The 25,965-nt window shown below is 49.8% G+C and overlaps 1 protein-coding gene across 2 annotated transcripts in view; it reads left to right on the top strand.

Moving 5' to 3' along the window:
* The window catches only part of SLC6A13 (solute carrier family 6 member 13), a 40,594-nt gene extending 18,097 nt beyond the window's left edge, over positions 1-22,497 (top strand). For both annotated transcript variants that reach the window (XM_036458451.2, XM_036458450.2), the window contains exons 4-15: positions 2,751-2,891; positions 6,049-6,133; positions 6,798-6,930; positions 7,768-7,902; positions 15,851-15,954; positions 16,787-16,911; positions 18,727-18,839; positions 19,150-19,287; positions 20,038-20,140; positions 20,542-20,642; positions 21,557-21,727; positions 22,042-22,497. In XM_036458451.2, the coding sequence (XP_036314344.1) occupies positions 2,751-2,891; positions 6,049-6,133; positions 6,798-6,930; positions 7,768-7,902; positions 15,851-15,954; positions 16,787-16,911; positions 18,727-18,839; positions 19,150-19,287; positions 20,038-20,140; positions 20,542-20,642; positions 21,557-21,727; positions 22,042-22,164 (1,472 nt within the window). In that variant the 3' untranslated portion in view covers positions 22,165-22,497. The remainder of the gene's footprint in view (positions 1-2,750; positions 2,892-6,048; positions 6,134-6,797; positions 6,931-7,767; positions 7,903-15,850; positions 15,955-16,786; positions 16,912-18,726; positions 18,840-19,149; positions 19,288-20,037; positions 20,141-20,541; positions 20,643-21,556; positions 21,728-22,041) is intronic.
* The last annotated feature ends 3,468 nt before the right edge of the window (positions 22,498-25,965 follow it).

Below are 25,965 nucleotides of genomic sequence, written 5' to 3'. Positions count from 1 at the left end.
AATCTATTTGAAATGACTGAGTGCTTTAGCAGACATGCTGATTGAGATAAGATTCTGTGTTGTTATGTTAAACCCTCCATTTATGGGCCCAGTGCTGAGCTATGGAAAAGATGGTAATGAGGATGGGATAAAGGCTTTAGGTCAGGGGTCCTCAAACTTTTTAAAGTGGGGCCAGATCATGGTCCCTCTGAGAGCTGGAGGGCCGGACTATATGAACTACTAATTCCTACTGTAACACCTCGGCTGCGCTCACTGCCCAAAAAACCTGGTGGACCGGATCAGACTCCTCTGCGGGCCGCATTTGGCCCGCGGGCTGTAGTTTGAAGACGCCTGCTTAGGTTAAATAAGTAGAGTGCAAAGCTATTTTAGTTATATATTTTAAATATATATTAGTATATATAACAATGATTTTCTATTTTCAAAATATATGTAATCAATTACAAAACATTTTAAAAGAGAATTTTATAGTAATTCTACCATCTTGACACAACAGCTATTTAAAATTTAATAGTGTTTTATTTCAATATTTCTCTTTATGTAAGATTTTTATACGTTTCTATTTTGAAATAATTGTATATTCACAGAAAGTTGCAAGAATATAGTACAGAAAGGTCATCTGTACACTTCATGCAGTTTTCCTCAATGGTAATATCTCTGTATATAAAAGCCTAAGCAACTGTTTGACTGTTTGACTGTTTGACTGTTCGACCAATAGCTATGATGTGCACTGACCACCAGGAACAGATGCTCAATACACAGGCATGGAAATATGGAACAGACTGATGAATCTCAGAGGGAAGAGGACAGGAAGAGATTAACCAAAGATCTTATATGCATACTAGAAACCTGGTGCATGTATTCATGCACCCATAGGGTCCCTCGGCCTGGCCTTTGCCCTCTCATAATCTGGGACCCCTTGAGGGATATCGGACTGCTGGTTTCTGCCCAGTCCCCACAGGCCAGGCTGAGGGACCCCACTGGTGCATGAATTTGTGCACTGGGCCTCTAGTGTTGCATAACTATAGAACAATATCACAAGTTGGAAACTGACATTGGTACTATCCACAGACCTTATCAGATTTCACCAGTTTTCCTTGCACTCATTTTTATAATTCTGTGTAATTTTATCACTCTGATGTGCAGCTTTGTGTAACACCACCACAACCAAGGTACAGAACTGTTCCATTGCCACAAAGATCTATTGTCCTCTATAGTCACATTACCCCACCTGCCCCACTCCAAACCTCAAGCAACCACTAAATTGATCTCTATTTCTATAATTTTGTCATTTTGAGAATGTTGTATAGATGGAAACATACAAAATATAACCTCTTGAGATTGGCTTTTTCACTCAGCATGATGCCTTTGAGATTCATCTAGTTTGTTCTTTTATCAATAGTTCATTCCTTTTCATTTTGAATAGTATTCCATGGTATGGATATATCACAGTTTAACCATTCACCCATTGAAGAATTTTGGATTGTTTCCAATTTGGGGAAGGGGGTGGGTATTTACAATATTTCTGTCTACATAGAATTTACATATCTATTAGCATGGAATACACATAGATTATAGCTCTGTTTATAGTTAGTGTTATTTTCTACTTTATATACAACATTTAATGATTATATAAACTTACAGCAAGTAGATAAATTATAATTTACTTAACAGTTCTTTGTTTTGGGCTTTTTCTTATTTTCACTTCCTTATAAAATTGTTAAGTTCTGCCATCATGTGTATTTGTTGACATAGATTTACCCCTCACCCCCTTTTTGGTATAAATTTGCAGGATTAGAATCACTAGGTCAAATGGATGATCAAACTGATGTCTCTTAATCTGGCTTATTAAATTGTCCTGTAGAAGTTTTATACTGATTTACAGTGTCGCTAGACATGAGTAAGCATCCTTCCCTTCTATTTTTAATAACTCTGAATTTCCAAATTCCTCCACATATTGGAACCACCTGGGGACCTTCAAAACATCCTGTACCACACCCCCAGAGTATAATTTAATTGGTCTGGGGTCTGGCTTAGGCTTTGGAATTTTTAAAATATTTCCAGGTAATTCTAATATGCAGACAATTTTGGAAATTAATGAGCTATATCATTTGTAAAAAATTTCACTCGGGCTGTAGTTGCAGAATGGTACCTCAGTGTTGTTATATTTTGCACACCTGCAATTATTAGGGAGGATCTATTTGTATTTTCTCCTATGAAAATTATCTGTTCCTGCTCTTAACAGATGCTTTTATATTTCAGAAATATATCAGACTAATTCTGGGGAACACTAACTATTGGAATCTCGGAGTTAGTCTACCCATTTACAAAATAACCTCAACTTGGTGAACTTTCAGAACCTAATAGAGATGTCAGTGTACAGGAAGCCAAGACAGGGCAGCAGAGTCTGGGCAAAAGGTTCCCTCCTGAACAGGGCTGTTGGAGCGAGCAGCACACCTACCTGCTGGGAGGGAGAGGACAGCTGGGAGCCACGGCTCCAGCACTTCTTTCTCTTTCTTCTTTATTGATTAAGGTATTACATATGTGTCCTTATCCCCCCATGGCGCCCCCTCCCCCCACTTGGATTCATGCCCTCACCCCCTGGTGTCTGTGTCCATTGGTTATGCTTATATCCAGCACTTCTTGTTTTAGGACACTCACAGCAGAGCCCAAGCCCTCTGTTAAGCAGGGGTGGGCAGTGTGTGAGAGCTCTGTCCACTGTCCCTGGCTCAGTCCTGCCCCTTTTCCTCCAGGCATCGGCTATGCCTCCCAGATGATCCTCATCCTCCTCAATGCCTACTACATCATTGTTCTGGCCTGGGCCCTCTTCTACCTCTTTAGCAGCTTCACCATCGACCTTCCCTGGGGAAGCTGCCGCCATGAGTGGAATACAGGTAAGGTCATCTCCGAATCCATTTCCTCCAGCCACGTGAACCAGGAGTGGGATTGTCCCTTATTCCGGGCAACCTGATTCCCAGTCATAACTTGTGACTCGCTAGAACTCTAGGAAGTGAATACCAAAAATAAGAGTGAGATTTCACCAGCATTAGAGGCAAAATGTATTCAATTACTGTACTGTATTATGAATTAATGTATGCAAATAGAACTATTTATGTAGTTTAGTTACTAGTATTTATTTATTCCAGTAAATATTGTTAGTTTGAAATATTGTTAGTTTGGTATTTTTATATATTATTTGTACATTTTCTTGTTTCTCATGCCTTCTCTCTGATACTGTTTTAGGTCTTTCCAACCCAACCCACAATTCACCTGGCTTTAAGGAGCTATTTTGTATGTCATCAATATAATTTATAACAGCAATTAATTTTCACTTGTGCCTGCAAGACTACAAGAGCCACCTGTGGCATTAAAACTACTAAGTCTAATGAATTGAAAGGAATGAAAACTTAAAAATACCTAGGGTATTGCTATCCGAAAGAACTTTGTGATGTGGTCCTATCTGAAATGGTAGCCAACATGTGATTATTGAGTACTTGAAATGGCTCGTGTGTGTGAAGAACTGAATTTTTAAAAATTTTATTGAACTCTAATCATTTAAATGTAAAGAGCCACCTGTGGCTAGTGGCCGCCCTTAGGCTGGCGCAGATGAAGAGCTGATGGACGTGTCCTGTGTGGGTCTCAGCATCTTGACTTGCACCCCAGACACCACTCAGGGCCTGTCAGTGAGGCCCTAGCTGTGCTCCTATTACTTTTTCTAGCTCAGATAAAGTACTCAGCTCTGAACAGGAGTTTGAATCAGTTACTGGTCAGGAAGGTGCATTTCTGCAATGGTCAGCATCATGTTCAAGGCCCCTCCTGCCCTCAAACCTTATGCTCCCTTTTCAGGTATTCCCTGGCCGATCTCTGCCACCACCTCCAACCCACTAATTTTGAGTAAAAAGTCAAACCTTGGAGGTACTTCCTCTGCCACCCTCAGGTGCATTCTGTTCTTGGCAGTACCTGCTCTGACCCCTGGCCCTGCTGTGGCTCCTACAAGCTTTTCATCTGTTTGTTGGTCTGGTTTTCCCAAAGGCCAGCAAGAGTTTGAAGGCAGAAAAGTTGTCTTTATCTCTATGGCCTTTGTGCCTGCACAGTGCTGGCTACATCACAAGCACTAAAAATATTTGTTGAATGAATCACCTTTTAAAAATATATTATATTCTAGTATTTTATTTGTATGATATGTTTCCTTTTTCCCTCCCTCCCTTCTTCCCTGCCTCCCTCCTTCCTTTCTCCCCTTCTCCCTCCTCCTTTCCTGCCTTCCTCCCTCCCTCCTTCCTTCCTGCTTTCCTTCCTTCCTCTCTTCCATCTATGTACACTGAAATGCCCTTGACATCAGCTTGTCAGATGGTGACTATATCCAGATCTCAGTGGAATTCCTCTTATAAAATTGTGTGACTTTTTGGTGGCCTAGGAACTTTTGCTTTAGGCCTGCCTTTACTTTGATTGGGGTGGGTTATCTCTGAGACAATTCTGAGGCAAATGCAACACCCAAGTCTCTTGCTCCCTGACATTTTGGACATTTCTCCTAGCGAGTCTGGTTTTACTCCGAGCTGGGCATCTAGAATAGTGCAGGACGGCCTGTACTGCCTCGGGGAAATGCTTGGTGTGCTGAAGCTTGGAGGAAAGTGACCTGTCTAGTGAAGAGAGTGCTCGGCTGGCATTGCCATTCAACAGATATTATTGAGCTCCAGCTCTGTGTGGTAATGTAAAAAGGAAGGTCCCTGCCTGCATGGAATTGTCATTCTAGTGACAGGAGACAGACAGACCATACACAAAATAAACGAGCAATAGGTATCATGTGAGAAGGGCTGTGGAGAAAAATAAAACAGGGAGGAGGTTTTGGGAATTTTAGGGGTGGGGGTGTAATTTTTAGTGGGTCATCAGTGAAGGCTTTACGAGAAGATGACAGGAGTAATGCTCTAAGGAGGCTGGGGAGTGAGCCACTGAGACAACAGGAGACAGACACTAGGTGGCAGGGACTCCCAGATAAAGGCCCTGGGGGACCAGTGCCAATAGCACCCAGGGAACAACAGGGGTGGTGGAGTTGGAGCAGGTGAGCAGCAGCAGTGGGAGGCGAGGCCAGAGGAGATGGGGAGATTAAATCTGGCCTTGGAGGTGATTATAGGGGTGTTGGCTTTTTTCTCTGAGTGGGATAGGAAACCTGTTGGAGAGTTTTGAGCTGGGGCATGACATAAAATGTGACTTAAGTTTTAACAATGTCACTCTGACTGCTGTATGGAGATTTGGCTAGGGAGGCAAGGGTACAGGCTGGAGTGGGGAGATATGACATGGTGGTGACCTGCGCTATGGGGGTGGCAGTGGTGACAATGAGAAAAGTCAGATTCTAGGTATTTTGAAGATAGAACATACACAGCTCACTGGGCTGCATGCTAGCCCTCAGTCACTTACAAGCTAAGACAGGCCTTTTCTAAGCAGACTCCCTTTCTTCATGCATATGATGGGGAAAACACTCTCTGTCTTAACATTTTTGAAGATTACTGTACTAATAAAGCATAAAAAATACTGTCGACATGCTTTGTGAAACTCCAAAATCATGAACAAATAATTAAGAACTACTACTTATTGAGTACTTTACAGACATGCTTTCATTTGATTCCTGTCGGTCTACGAAGGGATAGCCTCATGCCGTTTGGGAGCTGAGGGGTGTGAGGCTTGGAGAGAGGGCCGGGCCTCCAGCCAGCACCTGTCCCCGTGCTCCTTAACGACGTGGATACATAACGTCCCTAGAAGGCTTCGTAGTATTTTCCAAAGGCTGTGACTTTACACACAACACGTCCCTGGGAACAGTTGTCTACTTTGAAGTGTGTCTCTCCCGATGCCCTCTGGTCACGCTTTAGTAACAATATGCACCCAAACGTTTAGAAACCGACAAGTGGAAGCACGCGGGAGAGGGTGGTGTGGGCCTGCCGAGGTTCATGTTTAAGGGTGTTTTGTACAGACAACTTCAGCCCAGTTCCTTCCAGGTACCTCACTTCCCTTCTCCTGAAATCTCCCCCCAAATACTGATTAATGCTTTTTCTCTCGTAGAACACTGTGTGGAGTTCCAGAGGACCAATGGCTCCCTGAACGTGACCTCTGAGAACGCCACCTCTCCTGTCATCGAGTTCTGGGAGTAAGTGAGGCCCGTGCTTTACCCCGCGGGGGGCTGTGTGTTTGGAAGAAGGACACAGGGATAGGCTCAGCAGGTAGTGACTCCCAGTGGACGAGAAGGCGAGCTTTTCTGGTTCCTTCCCTGGTGGCCCCGTCACCTCGGCGGCTTTTTTCTGCTGTGTCCGCATTAGTGGTTCATGCAGAACAGGTTTCAGAGATGAGGATTTTGCAGCTCTCCTGTATCTCCTCTCCTCTCCCATGTGTCCACCCCCCTGTTAGCTGGTGCACACCCACGTGTGTCCACACCCCCAACTGCCCTCCTCTCCTCAGCCAAATGTGCGTTGTCTCTTATCTTCCCTTCCCCAATACCAATATTCATCTAGGGCACGATTCCTCATATCAAAACGCCCTATAACCCTGGATGAGAAGACGTGTTTGCGCCTCCTTCTCTAGGTTAAATTGGTAGTCAGCCTCCCAGAGCAGACTTACCTGGGAGCAGTTTACATTTGCCTCAGTTTATATCTACCCCCATCTCTGGGCAAAGGAGAGCCTGATGGGTTCAGGTGACAAGAACTGACAAGCCTTTGGACAAGAGCCTGGAGGCATGGCTCCACTGCCGGAGATGCAAGGGCCATGACATGGAGGCCGGCAGCCACGTGGATCCTGGCTCAACCCTCTCTCCCCAGGAGGCGGGTCCTGAAGATCTCCGATGGCATCCAGCACCTGGGGGCGCTGCGCTGGGAACTGGCCATATGCCTCCTGCTTGCCTGGGTCATCTGCTACTTCTGCATCTGGAAGGGGGTCAAGTCCACGGGCAAGGTCCGTGTTCGAGAGCTCCTGGCCCTCCCATCCCAGGACTCCCTGCCTTCACTGGGGGTCCAGTTACCTGAGAGTTTCCTAAGTTGCAGCTTAGTCAGGATGGGAGGGAATGACCCAACAAAGACTTGTAAGTCTTGCCCTTTGATTCGATGCCTCTCCTGAGTTCAATCCCAAATCCTTCTGCTCTTCCGGGAAATTAAATGGAAGAGAGAGAGGATGGGTGGGTGGGGAAGGACACTTCCATAAGAATTTGACCTTGGACTATACCACATAATTGGGCACATTGCAAATAGAACACAGTTCATGGCTCCCTAGCTCAACAGTTCTTTGGAAAAGGAATTCCATTATGATCATCAGTCTCAAAATGATTTCAAATCAACCTGAGAAGTTGGGGAGACTCTTTGCCCTAGGGTGTATGGGAATCAGAAGGGCATTCTGAGTTCCCCAGACTCCTGCCTTGGAGGCCTCGGGCACGGCTTTCTTCCTAATCTGGCTGCCTGGTTGCACTAAGCTTGTAAGGTCTGTGAGGACAGGGATCATGTGTTACAGATCTTTTCATACCTGACATCCCTTGTCATGCCTGTTGGGAGAATGCCTAAGTTCATTCACTCAACAAATATTTGTTGGGTGTGTGTTGGGGGAGGGTGAGTGCTTTAGGCAGGAGCAGGGAGGGGAGAGGTTTGGGCCCACAGTTAGGGGAGGTGGGACTGATGAGAGGGTAGGAACAGATGGGAAGCCCCGATGACCTCCTCTGTAGCTGGGGAGCTCCTGCCTCCAGTCTCCAGCCCTCTCTCTCCTACTCACACATTTCTTGTCTCTCATCTGCCCCCTGGCCAGGTGGTGTACTTCACAGCCACGTTCCCTTACCTCATGCTGGTGGTCCTGCTAATTCGAGGGGTGACACTGCCCGGGGCAGCCCAAGGGATTCAGTTTTACCTGTATCCAAACCTCACACGTCTGTGGGATCCCCAGGTAAGAAGACACAGACAAGGGTTGTACTGTAGCTCTGGAGGTGCTTGAGCTGCAGACCAGCCCTGCTCCTGGCCCAACCCTAAAGCACCCACGATGGGCCAGAAGATGGCAGGCATCTGTTAGCAGCTGTGCGTGGCCCCCTCCTTGGCCCACAGCTGCCAGGGAAGCCAGGGGGGCCTCAGGCCCTCGTAATATTTCTCAGGAGTGTCAAATATGTCACTCACAGCCTCTACTCACAGGTTGGACCCTATCTACCCATCTCCCCTTGGCCATCTTATGTCCCACCTAGCTTCTTCTCTGTTTACTAACCCTCCACCAGCTCCTGGGCTCCCTCCCTCTGTCAGAAGGCCCCTCTCTGGGCCCAGCTCCCAGCTGAGCGGTGTTGAGTTGCCTGTCAGTCATCAGGAGGCCCCGCCCCTCCTCCGGGCCCTCTCAGGGAGGGGTCGGTGCTGCCTGCTGACTGGAGGGGTCTGTACCGCGGGGCCTGAAGGAGGAACCGCTGCCTCTGGCGGGTTTCCTATCTCCTGTTTGGCTGCCTCTGCTGGAGGGCCGGGTGTGGGAGAGCACCCCCCTCCCCCCCAAACCCTGAGATGTGCCACCAGGCCTTCCCCAGGGGACATGCGCACAAGGTTTCTTTCCTTCGGTCTGTCCTACTGTCCTCTGTTAGGTTAATAAGGCCTCCTCTCTCCGAGCTGGAGGCTCTCCGCCTGACAGGGACCCTGGGGAGACTTCGGGCGGGAGAAGATGAACAAGTGGCAGTGAGGCGCCAGCACAGGCACTGACTAAGCTGCAACTTAGGGAGCAAGAGAAAAGGAGTGGCACTCACTTCCACAGTCCCTCTGTGCACGCAGCGGCAGTGGCTCCTCCTTGTGCTGAATTTGGGGTGATACAGCTCAGTTATCCCAGTCTCCCAGCCATCCTGAATCCTACCAGGGCTGCCCCGCTCCGCAGTCAGAAACATCCCCATGGGGTCAAGTTGCCTGGGTATTTCTCAGTGGTCTGCTAGTGGGACATGAGCTCCTCCTCCTCCCCCTCTCCCTTACCCCCTCCTCCTCCTCCTCCTCCTCCTCCTCTCCTTTCTTTCTTCACCTTCTCTTTTCTTCCTCTTCCTCCTCCTTCTTCTCCTTTCTTCCTCCCCCTCTCCCTCCCCCTCCCCTTCCCCCTCCCTCTCCCCTTCCCCCTCCCCCTCCCCTCCCCCTCCCCCTCCCCCTCCCCTCCCCCTCCCCCTCCCCCTCCTCCTCCTTCTCCTCCTCCTCCTCCTTTCCTTCTCCTCTCCCATGTCTTAGTCATAACAGCGCTACAGATGGCTGCTGCGTCATCTCCAGGGGGCGCAGGGATGCAGTTGGCTTTGGCGACAAACTGTAGAGCCATCGCCATGGGAGCTAAAAGGGCTCCAGAGGTCACGCAGAGCAAACTCCTCGTCGCACAAACGAGCAAACGGAGCCTCGGCAAGCGGCAGTCAAAAAGGTCACACAGCAAGCCGCAGGCCAAACACAGTGCACTTTTATTCTGTGACTCATAAGCCCTATGCCTTATCTGCACCAAAGGGTGTGATGGAGAGTAGGCAGCAGGCAGGTCTGGGGCAGCCGAGCGGAGGGAGGCTTTGGAGGCCAGGTGCGGAGTTTGGCTGGGATCCCCCCTGCGAGAGGGAGCCATCCTGGTTCTGGAGCAGCTGAGCCACAAATCCCACCTTTGTTTGGAGGCCAGGCTGGGAAGGAGGGACATGTTCAGGCCAGGAGACAGGCAGGTGGGCCAAGAGAGAAAAAGGAGAAAGGGTCCAGAAACGGGTTTAGGGCTTCTGTGATCAGTGCCTTGTTTGTCCTGATCAGTGACTTACAGCTAAACACTGTTGAGTGCTTACAGTGGCCCTGGCATTAAGAGGTTTACATGCATTATTTCAGCTAATCCTCACGGCCAGTCAACGAGGTACCCTTATTTTATAGATAAGGAAACGAAGGCCTGAAGAGCTTAAAGAATTTTCTGTCCTTGCACCTGCACCTGGAATCCAGGTCTGAGTGATAAAAACTCCAAATACTTTATAATCTCCTGAAGACAAAGTCCCCATTTGTGTGTGTGTGTGTGTGTGTGTGTGTGTATCTTCCAGCAACATAAAGAAGGTGGACCAGATAGCTGTAAACGCTGAGAGTTAATAAGGCCATCCTTCTGTGTCTGGGTCACTGGAGGGAATAGACCTCTTTAAACCTGCTCTCCAGGTTACCATCTTTCCATTCCCAGCGCGAGCTGTGCAGGAAGGATGCTTCTTCAAGGGCCAGGCTTGGTCCTGAGCTTTCCAGCTGCCTGCCTTGTTAGCGGCCTGGCCCTGGCCCCATGCTGGAGTGAGGCCCTGGTTGTCTGTGAGCAGAGCAGCCCCTGCAGGGTGGATGTCCTGCCAGAGCACTAATTGGATGTAGTTGGCACCCCCCAGGAAGTGTGATAATTCCAGCTGGCATTTGCTTGGCACTTGAGAAAGGTACAAATCCCTGCTAGCCAGCACAAAGACCAAAGACCTCTCTCTGTGAGCACTCAGCGAGGGAGTGGGGGCCCGGCAGACACAGAGCTGGGTGCTCCGGTGCCCTCTTTCCGGCCAGGCTCTGTGCGCAGGGGCTGCTGCCTGGCGCTCCCAAGGTTGTCTCCGTCCCACGAGGAGCTCCGCCGGGGCCCTGTGTGCTTTATTCGGGCGCTTGTTTCTTTCCTTCTGTCGGTCCTACTGTCCTCTGTTAGGTTGGCAAGGGCAGGGCCTGGGGGGAGGGTGTCCAAAGAGCCTTTGTTGAAACTTTTAAATCTCTGCTAAATGATTCTAATGAGGGGTTTATTTAGGGAGGAGGTTGGAACCACTGAGTCTTTTAATTTTGACATCGTACATTGAAATCTATGGGACCTCATATACACCTGAAACAAATATAATAATGTCTGTCAACTTAATAGAAAAATTAAAAAAAAATTTCCTTTTAAAATGAAGATTTATGAATTGGGTGTCATCCCACCTAGTACACAGAAGGGTGGCCCCGAACGTTGTACAGAACGTTTTCGTGGGCAGACCCTAGGCGGGATGGAGACGTTATTGGCAGGAGAAAAGAGGGTTGTTTCTGGCAGGCCACCTTTGCTGAGGAAGGGGAAGGGTATAGGGGACTTTAGAGGGCAGAGGACTCTAAGCCATACTGGCGAAAGGTCACATCCCTAGGAGCTGAGAACTGCAGTTACAGTTTGGCTTGTGTGGAGTGGGAGGTGGGACACCACCTGAGTATTTTTCTTAGCACCTGGGAAAAGAGAAGGAAACCTGGTCACTGGACGCAGCTCTCACATTCCTACTGCGAACTGGCTCTTCCAGCCCCAGTGCCTTGATGACAAGGCTTTGAACCAAATCACTTGTTCCTCCAGGCTAACTGAGAACCCTAGCCAAAGACAAGTGACCCATGGGATGGATAATGATGGGTGGGGAAATCTTCTGGCCTCCAGTCTCCTGCAGACACTTCCCTCTGCCTGCACACATGGAGACAGAGAGGAGGCGAGGGAGTCCATTGGTACAACGGACAGGCCAGCCTTCCCTGGCACAAAAGCAGGAAAAGGGTGGAGAGCAGACACGGAGGCACAGATAGAAGACAGGTGAAGTTGTTTCTAAGAGGCAGTTATGTGGAAGCAGAGTCATTCATGTGTGTTTAGAAGACAGACAACAAACAACTATTTTCGTTCACTGACATATAGGCATCCAAACACCAGTGCCGAGTTCTTCAGAGACCCTGTGAGAACACAGTTGCCCTTCAGTTCTCTCTCTGCGAGCACAACCTATTTCCAAGAAAGTCCTCTTGTGTTTCTTCAATAAAGTACCGTTATGAATTTTCACTTGAATAAGAAAAGCAAGAAGCTAACACTAATTTTTTAAAATTTTTTTATGGATTTCAGAGAGGAGGACAGAGGGAGAGAGAGATAGAAACATCAATGATGAGAGAGGGTCATTGATCAGCTGCCTCCTGCATGCCCCCCACGGAGATTGAGCCCGCCACCCAAGCATGTGCCCTTGATTGGAATTGAACCCAGGACCCTCCAGTCTGCAGGCTGATGCTCTATCCACTGAGCCAAACCAGCTAGGGCCTAAACCTACTAAAGAGAAAACCACAGGCTCGAAATGGTGTCACCTGTGCTAAAAATCCCAGGGTACCAAACATAGATTAAATATCTATTTGCAGTTTCAAACTCTCTTAGAAACATAATCTTGATCAGCCTGTCTGGGATTTTCTGGTCAAGACCAATGAGATAATTTCTACAGAAGAAAGAGGCAATCTTCGAGATAAAAATCTTTCACCAAAAAAGACACCCTGGCCCATTTCTTTTGCTGATTGATTCCTTCCCCCATCCTTCTTCCTACGGGAACCTTTTATTTTGTCCAAGCCCATCAGAGTGCCCTTTTAGTGCTAGATGGCACCCTGCCTGGTTCATGAACTGCTTAGTAACTGCTAATAAATCCACGGGGCCTCATCAGAGCTGAAAGGTGGGCTGCTTTTTAAAAATATGTAACCCAACAACAAACCAGCGATAGCTGACACCTCAGTCATGTGTTTTCTACTTGTCAGACACTTGGCTAAGTGTGTGACACGGTGCATATTCCCACCAGCCCTGGGAGTGAGGTGTTAGCCTCACTTTACAGATGAAGAAACCCAAAGCTTAGAAAGCTGAAGAAATTTGTCCCAAATCACAAAACTAGCATGTGTGGAGCTTGGGTTTTACACCAAGTAGTTTTTTGGAGTCTGCTGACACCATGATATCCATTTTCCAAAGAATATTAATTATTTGAGAGTTCTAGCTATTTTTTTTTATTATCTCAGGAGGTGGAATAGGGAACTCATATTTATGTTCGGCATTTTACATACATTATTTTATTTATTATTATTCCCATTTTCCCGATGAAGAAAGTAAGGTTCAGGAGGATTGACTTGCCTAAGATCATACAGCTAGTAGTTAACTCCAAAACCCAGGCTTTTCCCATTACACACTATTGCCTTCCTAAAAATAGTAGGTATAATAATCCTTGGGGTTGGACTCAAAGTTGAAAACATCTTTTCTGTACTTCCTAGAGCTCACACTCTCTTCCTTTGTGCCCCCAGAGAGTTCCTTTCTGCCCATGCTCCCACCAGGGTCTTGCACACTTGTTTTATTCTTGGTTAGTCTCCTGCCCCAGCCGAAGACACATCGGAGCTTTGTTCCAGAAACCAGGGCCCTGGCACAGGCAGGGAGTGGGCCGCCTGCCGTGGGAACAGAACAGCTTGCTCTGCTGGTTCCGTCAGCCCTTCTTCTGACCCCATTCCTTCCCCCTGTCCCAGCAGGCCTGTCAGGCAGCAGCTGTGCAGAGAGCTGGGCTGGCCAAGCTCCCAGTGAGGGGGCCTTAGTCAGAGGAGTCATCTCTGACCTCTCGCTCTGAACTCGCAGGCCCCTGCTGCCTTCTCCTCTGTTCTCGGTAACCTTCTTCCCAACTTTGCCTTGGCCTGTCCCCCTCAGGGTGAGGTAAACTGCCAAGCCACAATTTTTCTTCCCAAGCCCAAGCTCACAAAACTTTATAAGCACAGGACTTGCACCTCGGCCAGCAGGTGGGCACCGGGCCGTTTCCTAGCACTGTGTGGGCCCACCTCACCCTGTGGCTGCGAGGCACACGGAGCAAACCTCCCAGGCCGACGGCCTGTTATGAAAGATCACCTGACCTCATGACAGAGGGAGCGGAGAAGCATCCTCCCCAGCCCCGTATCTCTGACCCCCGGTGAATCCATGTACAAGCTCAGCGTTGCTCGTAAGCCACTGAGTGAGCAGAAGGGAGACAGAAGAGGGTGACCTTCAGACCAGAGGTCAGCGAGTTTTCCTGAGTTGACCATCCTTACAGTATCTGGGGATTTGGGGGGGGGGGGGGCGGGCAGAGTATTAGAAGAAAAAAATGATTTAAAACAGCTCCTATGCCCTGGCCGGGTGACTCAGTTGGTTGGAGCATTGTCTCATACACCAAAAAGTTGTGGGTTCCATTCCAGGTCAGAATACATGTCCAGGTTTTGGGTTTGATCCCAATTGAAGGCCATATAGAAATGACCGATCAATGTTTCTATCTCACATCTCTTTCCCTCTCCCTCTCCCTTCTTCTCTCTAAAATCAATAAACATATCCTCATGTGAGGATTAAAACAAACAAAAATCTAAAACTTTTGTCATCAAACTGAATTTTGTAAATACCCCATTCTTGTGTGCAGGTTCTTTCTTTTCATTCTTACCCAAATCTTTCTTTTGCTTCAGAATAAATCCTGATGACCCCTCTCCTTCCCATTGTAATTTCTCTCATGTTTAAAAAGTCCCCGGTGTTTCCACCCTCCATACTATTTCTTGGTAGCGGCCCTTCTGGATCCGCCTCAGCCCTTGGTGGCAGCTTCTGCCTCACAGAATTCCTTGGGGATGGAAGCCACAGTGAGCAGGGGGCCGGAGGCTAGAGATATTCCCCTCTTTCCTTCACCACCTTTCCCTGCTCTTTCCCCATTCCTGCAGAAACGGAAATATAGCAAGAGGAGCGTGTGCCAGGGTGCATCTCTGACACCAGCCTGGAGGCTGCAGGGCAGCGATTTCCACATTTGATCCTCAGTAGGCTCACCCAGGAGGCTCTGGACACGATACAGATTTCTGGGTTCTCCTTTAGCCCTAGAGACTCAGTGTCTCCACTGGGGATGCTGGTTGAGGAATCAATGTGATTCTGATGTAGTCAGCTTGCCAGCTGGGACCCACTATCCCTGGGACCCACTATTATGCTGAACAAAATGGCACTTTGCTGGGTGAGGAGAGAAAGAGAGAGAGAGAGAAAGAGAGAGGGGAGAGAGAGAGAGAGGGAGAGAGAGGGAGAGAGAGAGAGAGAGAGAGAGAGAGAGAGAGAGAGAGAGAGAGAGAGAGAGAAGGACACTGAGGGTGGTGGCCGTGTTGGGGGGGGGGTAGGGAAGACAGGTAAGGGCCTTAGGAGCTTTGGACAGAACGAAGCTGAGGCTTGGGTGTGTGGGGGCGTTGGGACCCTGGTGCAGTGAAAGGAAAGTGGGCGCTTGTGTGGGCCCCACGGGGTAGAGCCAGACAACAGCCAAGAAACGGGAACACAGAGATGTTGGGACAATTGCCGGCCTCCAGGGCTCGGAGCTCCCTCGTAGAGCTCACATCACACCCTCCGAAGGCAGGAGGTGCCCCGAGGATCTGTCACCCCAGGACCCTACCTCCTGCCAGTCTGCGGGGTTGCCTAGTCCTGTTTGCCTTGATGTTCTCTCTCTTTGGGATGTTATTCTAGCTGTTAGACCTAAATCATACCATGCGCAGGCTGGGTCAGCAGCTGAGACAACAGTGACAACAGCATCCCTGTGTTTAGCTGGAGAGCTCATCCCCCCCAACGAGAACAAAGCCCTTTGCAGATGCATTTCTGTTCACCCTCCTGACCTTCTAGTGAGCTGAGGATTCCTCTTCCCGCTTTTCACACGGAGGTTTGGGGGCACGAGGGGAAAAGCTTCATCCCAGGTAGCGCTGATGTTACGGACCGTTAACTCTAGAGATCCCGTCTCTGGACCTTTCCAAACTGGTCACACCTCGGGGAGAGCCCAGGCCAGGAGGCCGTGGAGGCAGAACCGGGCCTTTGTTTCTTTTATGGAAGCCTGCTGCCAGGCCTCCTTAGCTCAGAGCTCCCTCCCACCCGCTCCCCTCTCCACCATGGTCCTTCAGTCTTCTTCCAGTGCCTGATGCCAATGCCACCTGGGCAGAGCTCGGGAAGCCCCATCCAGGGGCTCAGGAAGTAGAGCCCATGGGGGTCACAGGGCTGCAGCAGGGCCTGCACAGGCTGAGGACAGGATTCTCATCATCCCTAGCCAGTGCCCGGCTCAGCCGTGGTCCGTGTGCCCCCACGGAGCCCAGGTGCCCTGGTTCCTGGGGTGCAGCTCTCTCGCCTTTTCCCTGTGTAGGTGTGGATGGACGCGGGCACCCAGATCTTCTTCTCCTTCGCCATCTGTGTAGGGTGCCTGACAGCCCTGAGCAGCTACAACAAGTACCACAACAACTGCTACAGGTGACTGGGGAGTGGGCCTGAGCCACAAACCCGCCTCCCACGGTCCCTCCGGCCGCACTGGGTCAGGGGTGATTTCATAGGTTCACCCACCCCCACTCTGCACCCCACACTCCAGTACTCCAGGGCTACCGGTCGCCGGAAGGCGCCAACGGCAGCCCAGGCAAACGGTGGGCGGGGGAGCGCCGAGGGTCCAGCCTGGGTCCCGGCGAATGTGGAGGTCACGGGCTCAGGGTGCCAGCGAGCCTGAGGAGTAAGTGGTCACGCCATGCAGAGGGGCCTCAGTCTGTCCTGCTGTGTACAGATGCCCTGGCGAACCTGGATTCCTCACCCGCCCTCCTTCACCTCTGCCCCAGCTAGTGTCTGGTTCGCTTGGCATATCTGGTTCATATCAGAGAATGTAAGTCCATGTTAATATCAGCCCCAAATAGCATTTAATTTCAATCAAATTGAGTTAACTAAGAATCACTGGTTGCTTGGGACTACCCTGGCCTGCATCCCGAACATTAGCATGGCACACTGAACTGTGTCAGAGAGATGGTGTCCCAAAGGTGTGGTGACAACGTGCAGTTTGTAATTTTTAGATTAATATTTACTTCCTCAGAGCCTCATTCTTTTGGGATGACTTTGCTTTATGCCAGCTCTTGGGTTTGGGCTGGGGGTGGGGGGGCAGCGTTGTTCCCGGAATGCTCATCATCATTCTGCTGGCAGCCCTCTGGCCTGTCTGCTGGGAGGGCCTGAGCTCCCCAGGGGCTCCCACTGCTCTGGACCACAGGCCTGAGACAATGCAGCTCTTTCTGACCTTCCCGTTTCCACCTCCCCACCTCGCCCACAGGGACTGCATGGCCCTCTGCTTCCTCAACAGCGGCACCAGCTTTGTGGCCGGGTTTGCCATCTTCTCCATCCTGGGCTTCATGTCCCAAGAGCAGGGGGTGCCCATCTCTGAGGTGGCCGAGTCAGGTGAGTGTTGGGAGGCCTGAGGCTGTGGATTCTGTGAGCTTTGAACCTTCGTCACCTGGGTTCCAGAGGCGTTGCTACTGTCGCCTTCATGTAGGTGAGCTCTGCAAACCTTCCAGTGGGCATCTCCCAGGAAGACCTGAGGGAGGACTTAAAAACAGCAATTCCGGCTTCAAAGGGTTAGTGGGCATATAGGAGACCTTTTTCTTCCCATCCCAATGTTATCAGGCCACCGATGCTGTCAGGTTCATGTTTATCCCTACAGAAATAGCTTAGGCGTATATGAGAAAAGCACATCCACACACACACACACACACACACACACACACACACTCATTCACACATAGGTACATATTGCTATGTACTTATAGCAATGGGTGCTACCTTTTATCCCCTTTTTAGAAATGAGTTGATAACACACTATATATACTGTTCTTTACTTTTTTCCACTTTAAAACCTATTGGCTCACAGTTTCTTCCTTTTTCAAGTGAATGCTATTCCATGATGCAGTCTTCTTGTTGCTTCTTTTAAATAAAATAAAGGACTGGTCTCCTATCTGGGTAAGCTCTAAATGTTTCTTTTGCTCTTCCCCTATTCTTGAAGACCACCCACTTATACTCTGTAGCAAGACAATTTTTTTTTTTTATCACAGCATTCAAAATCATACCCTTGTCATACACAGTGCCAACCACTGAGCAACTAACATCACTGACTCTTATTAAAGGTGATAATATTTTGCCCTGGCCAGTGTGGCTCAGTTGGTTGGGCATCATTCCATGAATCAGGTTCTTGGTTCGATTCCTGGTCAGAACCCATGCCGGCTCAATCCCCAGTAGGGGGCATTCAGGAGGCAGCTGATGCATGTTTTGCTCTCACATTGATCTTTCTCTCTCTCTCTAAAACAACAACAACAACAAAACACCAGTAACAAATCTTGTTTAAAAAGTGATAATATTTCACTTTTATTAAGCACTTACTATATGCCAGACAGGCACTGTGCAAAGCATTCTGCCTGTGCCATGTGGTGGGAAGCTGTGAGGCAGGTGCTAGTATTGTCCCTCTTCTCACCAATGTGGGGAGTGGGCCTTTAAGAGTTAAAGGACTGTTGAAGGTCACAGGTTCACACTCTTTTGTTTTTCAAATGAAGCTTCCTACAAATGAATCCAAGTGCTGGCATATGAGTCTGTTCCTGCTATTTAAGCCAGCTGAGAGGAACATTAATTTATCAGAGAGACTGAACATCAGTGGTGTTCTGGAAATAATGCCAGTTCACTGCTTGTAGAGTGACAGAAAAGTCCCAGGGGAGAGGGGGCCAGCTGGTGGCCCCAGGTGCAGTCTAGTCTTGGAGGAATTCTCTTTGGAACCATGTCCTCTAGAAAGAACACAGCAATTGCCTTAGTTGATGGGGGAGCATGAGGGCTCCAGGTCTCATCAGACCCTCTGCTCCCTCATTTTACTCATACAGCCTGCCTAGTCCCTGAGTTCTTCTTAAACTTCTGGTTTGGGGCAATAGATCTGAGAGGGAGGCGGGAAGATTTGGGACAGAACTTACAGAAATGTGGGTGATATACCCCTTTCTGTTTTCCAAGGCCTTTTAGACACACAGCCTCTAGGTCCTATTCCTGCCAATGAGAATACAATGGGTGGTGCCTTGAAAATTTGGGGACCCGGTAGAGGTTTGGGTGGTTTCTCCTGGGTGAGGATGGTGGTAGGGATAGCCACTTTGGGGCGAAGTTTCCTCTGGCTCCAGTTACTCACTGGGGCCACACTGACGCTGCCCCAGGCACTGGGTTCTGTTCCTCTGTTCCCTGCTGCAGGCCCTGGCCTGGCTTTCATCGCCTACCCCCGGGCTGTGGTGATGCTGCCCTTCTCTCCTCTCTGGGCCTGCTGCTTCTTCTTCATGATCATCCTCCTGGGACTGGATAGTCAGGTACCAAGAGGCAGTACTCAGAGGCTGAGAGAGGAATCGGTGTGGGTGGGCTGGGCGAGGGGGAGCAGAGGCATGAGTCTGAGCTTGATGCCACGCTGGACCTTAAAACAGTTGGGGGCTTGGTGAATGTCAGACGTGGATGCTCTTCCAGGGACCAAGAGGAGCTTGAGGGGTACATTTAGACCTAACTGTGCAAGCATTGCTCTGGAGACCTGAGTCAGAAAGCCTGGCGGGGCTGAGCCAGAGCTAGCTGATGGAGCTTATTTGGGGAGCTCTCTTTCCCTCCAATTTTCTTTGCCCTGTCATCCAGTTTGTGTGCGTAGAGAGCCTGGTGACGGCGCTGGTGGACTTGTACCCCCATGTGTTACGCAAGAAGAACCGGAGGGAGGTCCTCATCCTTGGAGTGTCTGTCATCTCCTTCCTTGTTGGGCTGGTCATGGTCACAGAGGTGAGGCTCTGGGATGCTGGAAGGTGGGGGGACAGGGTGGAGCCACGGTGAACAGCTGCCCCCTGTTCAATGGAGCAGGCTGCTGTGGTTTCAGGGCCCTCGGCCTCTCCTTTCCCAGCCACAGAAGCACCACGTAGGCAAGTCCCCTCTCCGGCCTTTGGGCATTGACAGTCTACTTACGGGGATGGGTGAGGGGTGAACTGGCTCCGTGTTAAAGAGTTTATGGACAGGATAGTCTTGTAGGAGGAAACACTGCCTCTCCATCAGCTTTTCATAATTGCCCAGGAAGCTGCACCAAATTCTGGGGATAAAGTTCAAAGGGAGACAGGTCGCCCTGGGAATGGGCAATATTCTTTGTGATGTCTCAAAGGAGAAGGAAGGCGATGGGGCTTGTCAGCTTGGTAATACCAATGACAGCCCCTGCCATGATCTGTGAAAAAAAGAAAAAAGAAAAAAAAAGTGCACATTATGTCTTGGACTTTTGGGTCAGTCCAAAATGTTCTCAGGGACAATCTAATAATAGCTCTCTTTTTCATCTATCATCCATTTAAAAACAATAATAAAAAATAATTATTGTTTCATACCTGCCTAGCGCCTTGCAGCTTACAAACTACATTATCTTTTAGTATCTGTCTTCTGTGATCCCCACCAACGCTGTTCTTTGCCCTGAGGTATGCAGCTAGATGGCAAGGCAGTAAGCCTGTCTGTTTCCTCTGAATAAAGTTCGGTTTTGTGTCTCCTCCCCGGCAGGGCGGTATGTATGTGTTTCAGCTCTTTGATAACTACGCAGCCAGTGGCATGTGCCTCCTGTTCGTGGCCATCTTTGAGTCCCTCTGTGTGGCTTGGGTCTATGGTGAGTGATTCTCCCTAACCCCGTACTCACCTCTACCCCAGCCAAAGCCCTTAGACAGAAGAGAGGTGCCCACTGCTCACACCCACCTTTTCTTAGGTCCTCCTCTACCCACCTTAAAAATCTATCATTGGAAGAGCTCCCAAGAGGTTACCTTGTCTACCCTCCTGGTTATGTCTGCACTGAAACCACTTCAGATGGGCCCACATTCTGTCCTATCCAAACCTTTTCAGCCTGTAACAGCCTTAACAATCAGAAAGTTATTGCCTCTGAGTCCCAGGGAGGAGCTTTCTTCCAGCAGTGATCTATAAAGATAACCACTGAGTATTGGTCCTTGCCCATCTTGGTCCTTTGGATGCTAAAGAATGTCCTTTCTCTCCCTTCTTTCCTTCTCTTCATTGTAGGAGCTGGGCGCTTCTATGACAACATTGAAGATATGATCGGGTACAGGCCCTGGCCTCTTATCAAATACTGTTGGCTCTTCCTCACACCAGCTGTGTGCATAGTAAGATAACCTTCAGGGAGGGAAGCCAGATGGAGGGATAGAGACCTGGCAGCAGGAGGCTAGGTTGCCTGTTAGTCCGAGAAAGGGCTCCTCTGTGTGCATGGAAAGTCATTTTAGGTTTTCTTTCATCCTCCCGTTGGATTTTAGACAATGACAGCAGAAGAATAAACTGAGGTCCAGAGCTATCGGACTGTTTGACCAGCAACACAATCTGAGTGTAATGTTGCAGGCAGGACTGAAACCCTTGAGCCACTCATGATAACACTGAGAATCACAGCAATAACACAATAGCAAAAGTTACAGAGCACTTACCTTGTGCTGGGCACAGAGTGCTTTATATATCTTAATCTATTTAATCCTCACAAGGACCTCACAAAGTAAGAATTGCTATTATATTTATTTGACAGAGAAACGGAAGCCAAAGGGGTTTAGCAAGAAGGGGTTCCCAAGCTAGAAAATGGCCGAGGGCTAGGCTTCAAGCCCAGGCTCTGGCTTCCAGAGTCTGAGTCATGAACCATCTGCTTCCTCTGGTTTGTCCATCTGAGTCAGCCACTCCCAGCACCCACCATATGCAGGATCTCAGTGAGGCCTACCCTCCATCCTTGAGGTATGCAGAGGCTTAAACAATTGAAAGGACCAGCAAGCACACTGTTATGTCTTAACTGGGAGCCAGCCATGTGTAGAGGTGCCCATGGGCGCAGGAGCCCTGGAGGGACAGGGCATTTGCCCTGGAAACACCTACGGAGGTATGTGGATTCTGTGCAGAGTGTGGATGGAGGTTGGAGGCTGATGGGCCCCAATAAGCCTGGAGGAAAATCCAGGCTGGAGTGTGATCTCTGCCAGTTCCTCCAGGGGGCGCCCAGGGCACAGGGCCCCTGCTTTCCAACCCCTTTCTCTTGTGATCTCACCCTCAGGCCACCTTCCTCTTCTCCTTGATCAAGTACACCCCGCTGACCTACAACAAGAAGTACACGTACCCCTGGTGGGGGGATGCCTTGGGCTGGCTCCTGGCTCTGTCCTCCATGGTCTGCATTCCTGCCTGGAGCTTCTACAAACTCAGCACCCTCAAGGGCTCCTTCAGAGAGGTAGGAAGTTGGTGGGAAGAAGGGCAGCCAGAGGGGGAGAAACCCTAGTGGATGATGGTAGATGGCTGCCTGCCAGGGTAGATGCTGGCCTGGGGGCGGTGAGCCTGGTGTGGGGACCAGGGAGGGAGGGGGTGAGTGCTTAAATGTCTCAGAAGGAGACCAGATGCCTCCAGGACACCAGCTGTGATTGTAGGATGGCGCCTGGAGGCATGATTGTGTATGGGGAGCAGGCAGGCGTTGGTGATGAGGGCAATTGGAGACCTGCTCCCCCTCCGCACTCCACCCCAAGGCAGCCACCTGCACTCTCCTTCCAGAGAATTCACCAGCTCGTGTGCCCAGCTGAGGAACTGACCCAGCGGAACCAAGCAGGACCCTCTGCCCCTGCCACACCCAGGACATCACTTCTCAGACTCACAGAACTAGAGTCTCACTGCTAGGGGGCAGGCCCTTGGACAGTGCCTGTGGGCCTGGCCCTGGGGACAGCAGCAGAAGGGGAGGGCAGGAGCAGTCCCTCTGTGCTTCTGTCTCCCCCCTGTCTTATCTATCTTTTGGAAGGGGCATTTGGAATCCACCTTCTGAGCTGGGTGCCTCTCACTCCAACGTCCCTGCCCCAGGGATGGCTAAGCAGGCTTGAGATGCCAGTATCCACAGCATGCCCTTTGAGGTGGGCTTGGGAAGATGGGTGAGGACTGGTGGGTGGGTTGAGAGGTCTGTTTGGCTTCTGAGCCCTCTGATCCTTTATTCCATTAAATCCAAGTTCTTCCCACTGACTGCTAGAAGTTCTGCCTCATTCCTGCCCCTTGGCCTTGCAACCTTGACACCTTTATCACTTCAAAGTTGTGGCTTTAGGAGACCCCGTCTCCTTCCCTCACTGAGTTCTTGTGGACCGTGAGCAGAGGGGATTGCTGTGGGGAGAAGGATGATGGGCTGACTGAGGTCCTCCATCACCAGACACTCGGACCAGAGGGAGTGGTATCTTTCACACCTTTGTGAGCCCTTTCCTCCTCCTCCCCCCGTGGAATGGAGAGAAGAGTGAAGGAGAGACCTCCCTAGCGACAGGAAGGAAGTGGAAAAGTGGTTGGGCTTCGTCTGCCCACGTTTCCCTTGCCTGACCCCACCTGCCAAACCTGCGTCTGTGTGCCTGCCCGGGGCTTCGTGTCAGCGGAGTAAGAGGGCCAGCAGTGGCACTACCCTATCTCAGCCAGCAGAGGGACCCCACTTCCTAAGGACTCCTGGCTCTTCCGCTGAAAAGAGGAGAGCTACCACTGCAGCACCACCAGACATGGCCACGAGGGGGTGGCTGCGCTGCGAGATGAGCTCTCGGGGTTAGGCTGCAAACAAGACCCAGGTGGAAGGCCAAGTGAGCATGGCCTTGGCCCTAGAGAATCCCACAGCCTCTGAGCTGTGTTTGGATCATGTATCTGTGTGTATGTGTGTGTGTGTGTGTGTGTGTGTGTGTGTGTGGCTGAACATACACAACTGCATTTCTCCCTAAACATGTGGAGGCTTTGGTGGTTCTCCTTTTTTTCCCTTTATTGATTAAGGTATTCCATATGTGTCCTTATCCCCCCATCCCCCACTCATGCCCTCACCCCGCTGGTGTCTGTGTAAAATTGGTAAGGCTTACATGCATGCATCTAAGTCCCTTAGGTGAACCTCGCCCCCTTCCCCACCCTCCCCTTCCTCTGAATTGATGGTTCTTCCTCCCAAGCTGTTCCAGGGGAGCATTCAGCGATTCTGGGCTGCAGGTGAGGGGTGCACGCATTCCCTGCGTGGTTTACTTAGTTGCTGTTTTACAAGTTAGCTAGTGGGGAAAGCACTGGAATCTTTTCCAGCCTTTAGGGTTTGACTTTCTGTTGTTGTTGGGAGAGTTTATAAGAATTAGTGAAGCAGCCCTGCTGTCTGTTGGCCTTGGCTGCTCCCTCTGGACACGACTTGGCGGGCCTCCCCCATATGTGCCCGGCTCAGTCACTGACCTATGGTGGGAGGAATAAATCTGCTAGAGAAACGTACTGAAACTTAAGACACCACACACCTGTCATCTCCATTCACCTGACAATATTCCCAGAACACCTACTGTGTGGCTTTGCTATGCTCATGACACATGAGGAGCAAAAACAGACTGTCTAAGTGACAGATTGTGACAAATGCAATGAAAGAACAGAGCAAAGTGCTATGAGAAAGAATAACTGGGGTGTGGAAGGAACCTGATGACTTGGGTTAGCTGGTCTGGGAAGGCCATTCTGAGGGTGTAATATCTGTCTCTCTCCATCCATTTGATCAAAGTGGCAAGAATCTGCTAGGCCTGGGAAGGGATGCAGGCAGTTCAGTAATGGTGATTGGAATCCCATTTAGGGGAGACATTAATGGTGGGTATAGTGTGAAAAGAATACATTGGTATAAGAATTAAGAGATGCAGACGCTAGTCCTGACCTGCTTCTGTCTTGCTGTGTGTCTTTGTGGAAGTTGCTTGGAATTCGGGTCGTGTGTGTGTGTGTGTGTGTGTGTGTGTGTGTGTGTGTTTTCAGGTGTAGATAACATCATGCACCCCACCCACCCATAGGTTAGTTGTAGGGCTCAAATGAGGCAGTGGGTGTGCGAGCCCTGAGGTCATTAAATCAGTTGGAGGGTGGATGAGAAGGATCTGCTCCAACAACCAACGGGATTGGCAGGCAGAGATGTGCAAGAAAAGCCACTTGCCTGGGCCAGCATGGGGAAAGGGAGCAGGAATGCGCAGGAGTGGTTTTAGCCTAGGAGCTGTGGACAGGGTGAGCTCAGTCCACTTGCTCTCTCTGCCTGGCAGGGCAAATACCAGATCCTCTGTTCTCTGCGGAAGAAGATATAAAAGGCAGGGAGCCCTCTCTTGTTTAGAGACCACACCTGTTAGAGAAGAAAGTCAAGGAAGAAAGGCAGGCAGAGAGAGCCCTGTGGCAACTGAGAGCTGACTCCAGCCCCACCACATTGGGCTGTCAATGAAATAGAAAAACCCAGGAGTTCAGAGACATCCTTGCTGTCCTCTGGCTACCTGGCCTCAGGCATCTGGTTGCAATGGGCCCAGAAAGAAGGCTACACATTTATTGAGCTTAGCATTTTTGCTAGGAGGCAAGGGAGAGGTAGCCCTAAAATAACCCTGCCTCCTGTGGGCCTAGTGCCCTGCCAGCACCGGGAATGTTGTCCAAGAAAATCAGGACGGAGTCCTCTAAGCCCCAGTCTGTCCCCTGGTTCTGGGAGACAAATGCCCTCCCAGAGTGAGAAGACTAAGATCATCCCTCCCTCAAGCTGCACCCATCCATCCACCCAATAAACATGGAATGACTACTCTGCCAGCACTGTAATAAATGCTAGAGGCAAAAAACACAGAGCTATGAAATGTGACACCTGCTCTTTAAATATTCAGTGTCTGGGAAACAGTATGCTGCAGTACAAGCATAGCTTTTTGGAGCCAGGAGTTCCAGGTTCAAATCTTAGCTCCATCATTTAGTTGCTTATGGCCTTAGGACAAATCACTTACCTTCTGTGCACCCCAAAGTTCTTATCTGTAAAATGGGGCTAATAATGTCTACATTTCAAGGTTCTTGTGAGGATAAAATGGAGCAACATGTAAAGAACCTAGCCTAAGTAAGATGCTCAGGAAATAGGTCCCAGGCCAGGCCCACTAAAAGCAGGCATGGGGGTAAAAGAAGAGAAGATTCTATGGGGTTCACGGTTCTCACTGCAGCAAGATAACTGATTCATTTAACCATATTCCGACATATCTCTGTACCCTTCTCAGTATGGAAACTGCCAGCCTCAGGTGGGCTTTCCAGGTAGTTTAGGGATCCTGCCTTTGGCACAGGTGGGGGTCTCTGGCCTGCAGGTTTACCAGTTGCTCTGAATGCCCAGTGGAGGCTGAAAGTGTGTGGGGGGGCGGGTTGGGGGGGGGGCTTGAGTATGTGAGGTTTCAAGTTAAAGGGAGGCCAGGTCAAACAAGGCAGCTGTTCTACAAGGTGAAGGAGAGGTGACAAGACTGCTGAACCATGCATAGCTCCAGGTACTAGCGGAAAGTGTGACTTGTAGACATAAAATGAATGAATGAATGAATGAATGGCTAGGATACTCACCCTCTGCCTCATTTGATTCTATTTGCTCTCTCTCCCCTTCACGGAGAGGCCGGTGGGTATTTTGTTCTGGAATAGCTGCATGGACTTTGGTGTCCTTCTGCAGTAAGCTCCATGGCTGACACTGGTGGCCAGCATGCT

Source organism: Pipistrellus kuhlii, unplaced genomic scaffold (genome assembly GCF_014108245.1).
Source record: "Pipistrellus kuhlii isolate mPipKuh1 unplaced genomic scaffold, mPipKuh1.p scaffold_m20_p_3, whole genome shotgun sequence".
Taxonomy (NCBI): domain Eukaryota; kingdom Metazoa; phylum Chordata; class Mammalia; order Chiroptera; family Vespertilionidae; genus Pipistrellus; species Pipistrellus kuhlii.
The sequence above is the reverse complement of the archived record's forward strand: the minus strand, read 5'-3'. Positions and strand labels throughout refer to the sequence as shown.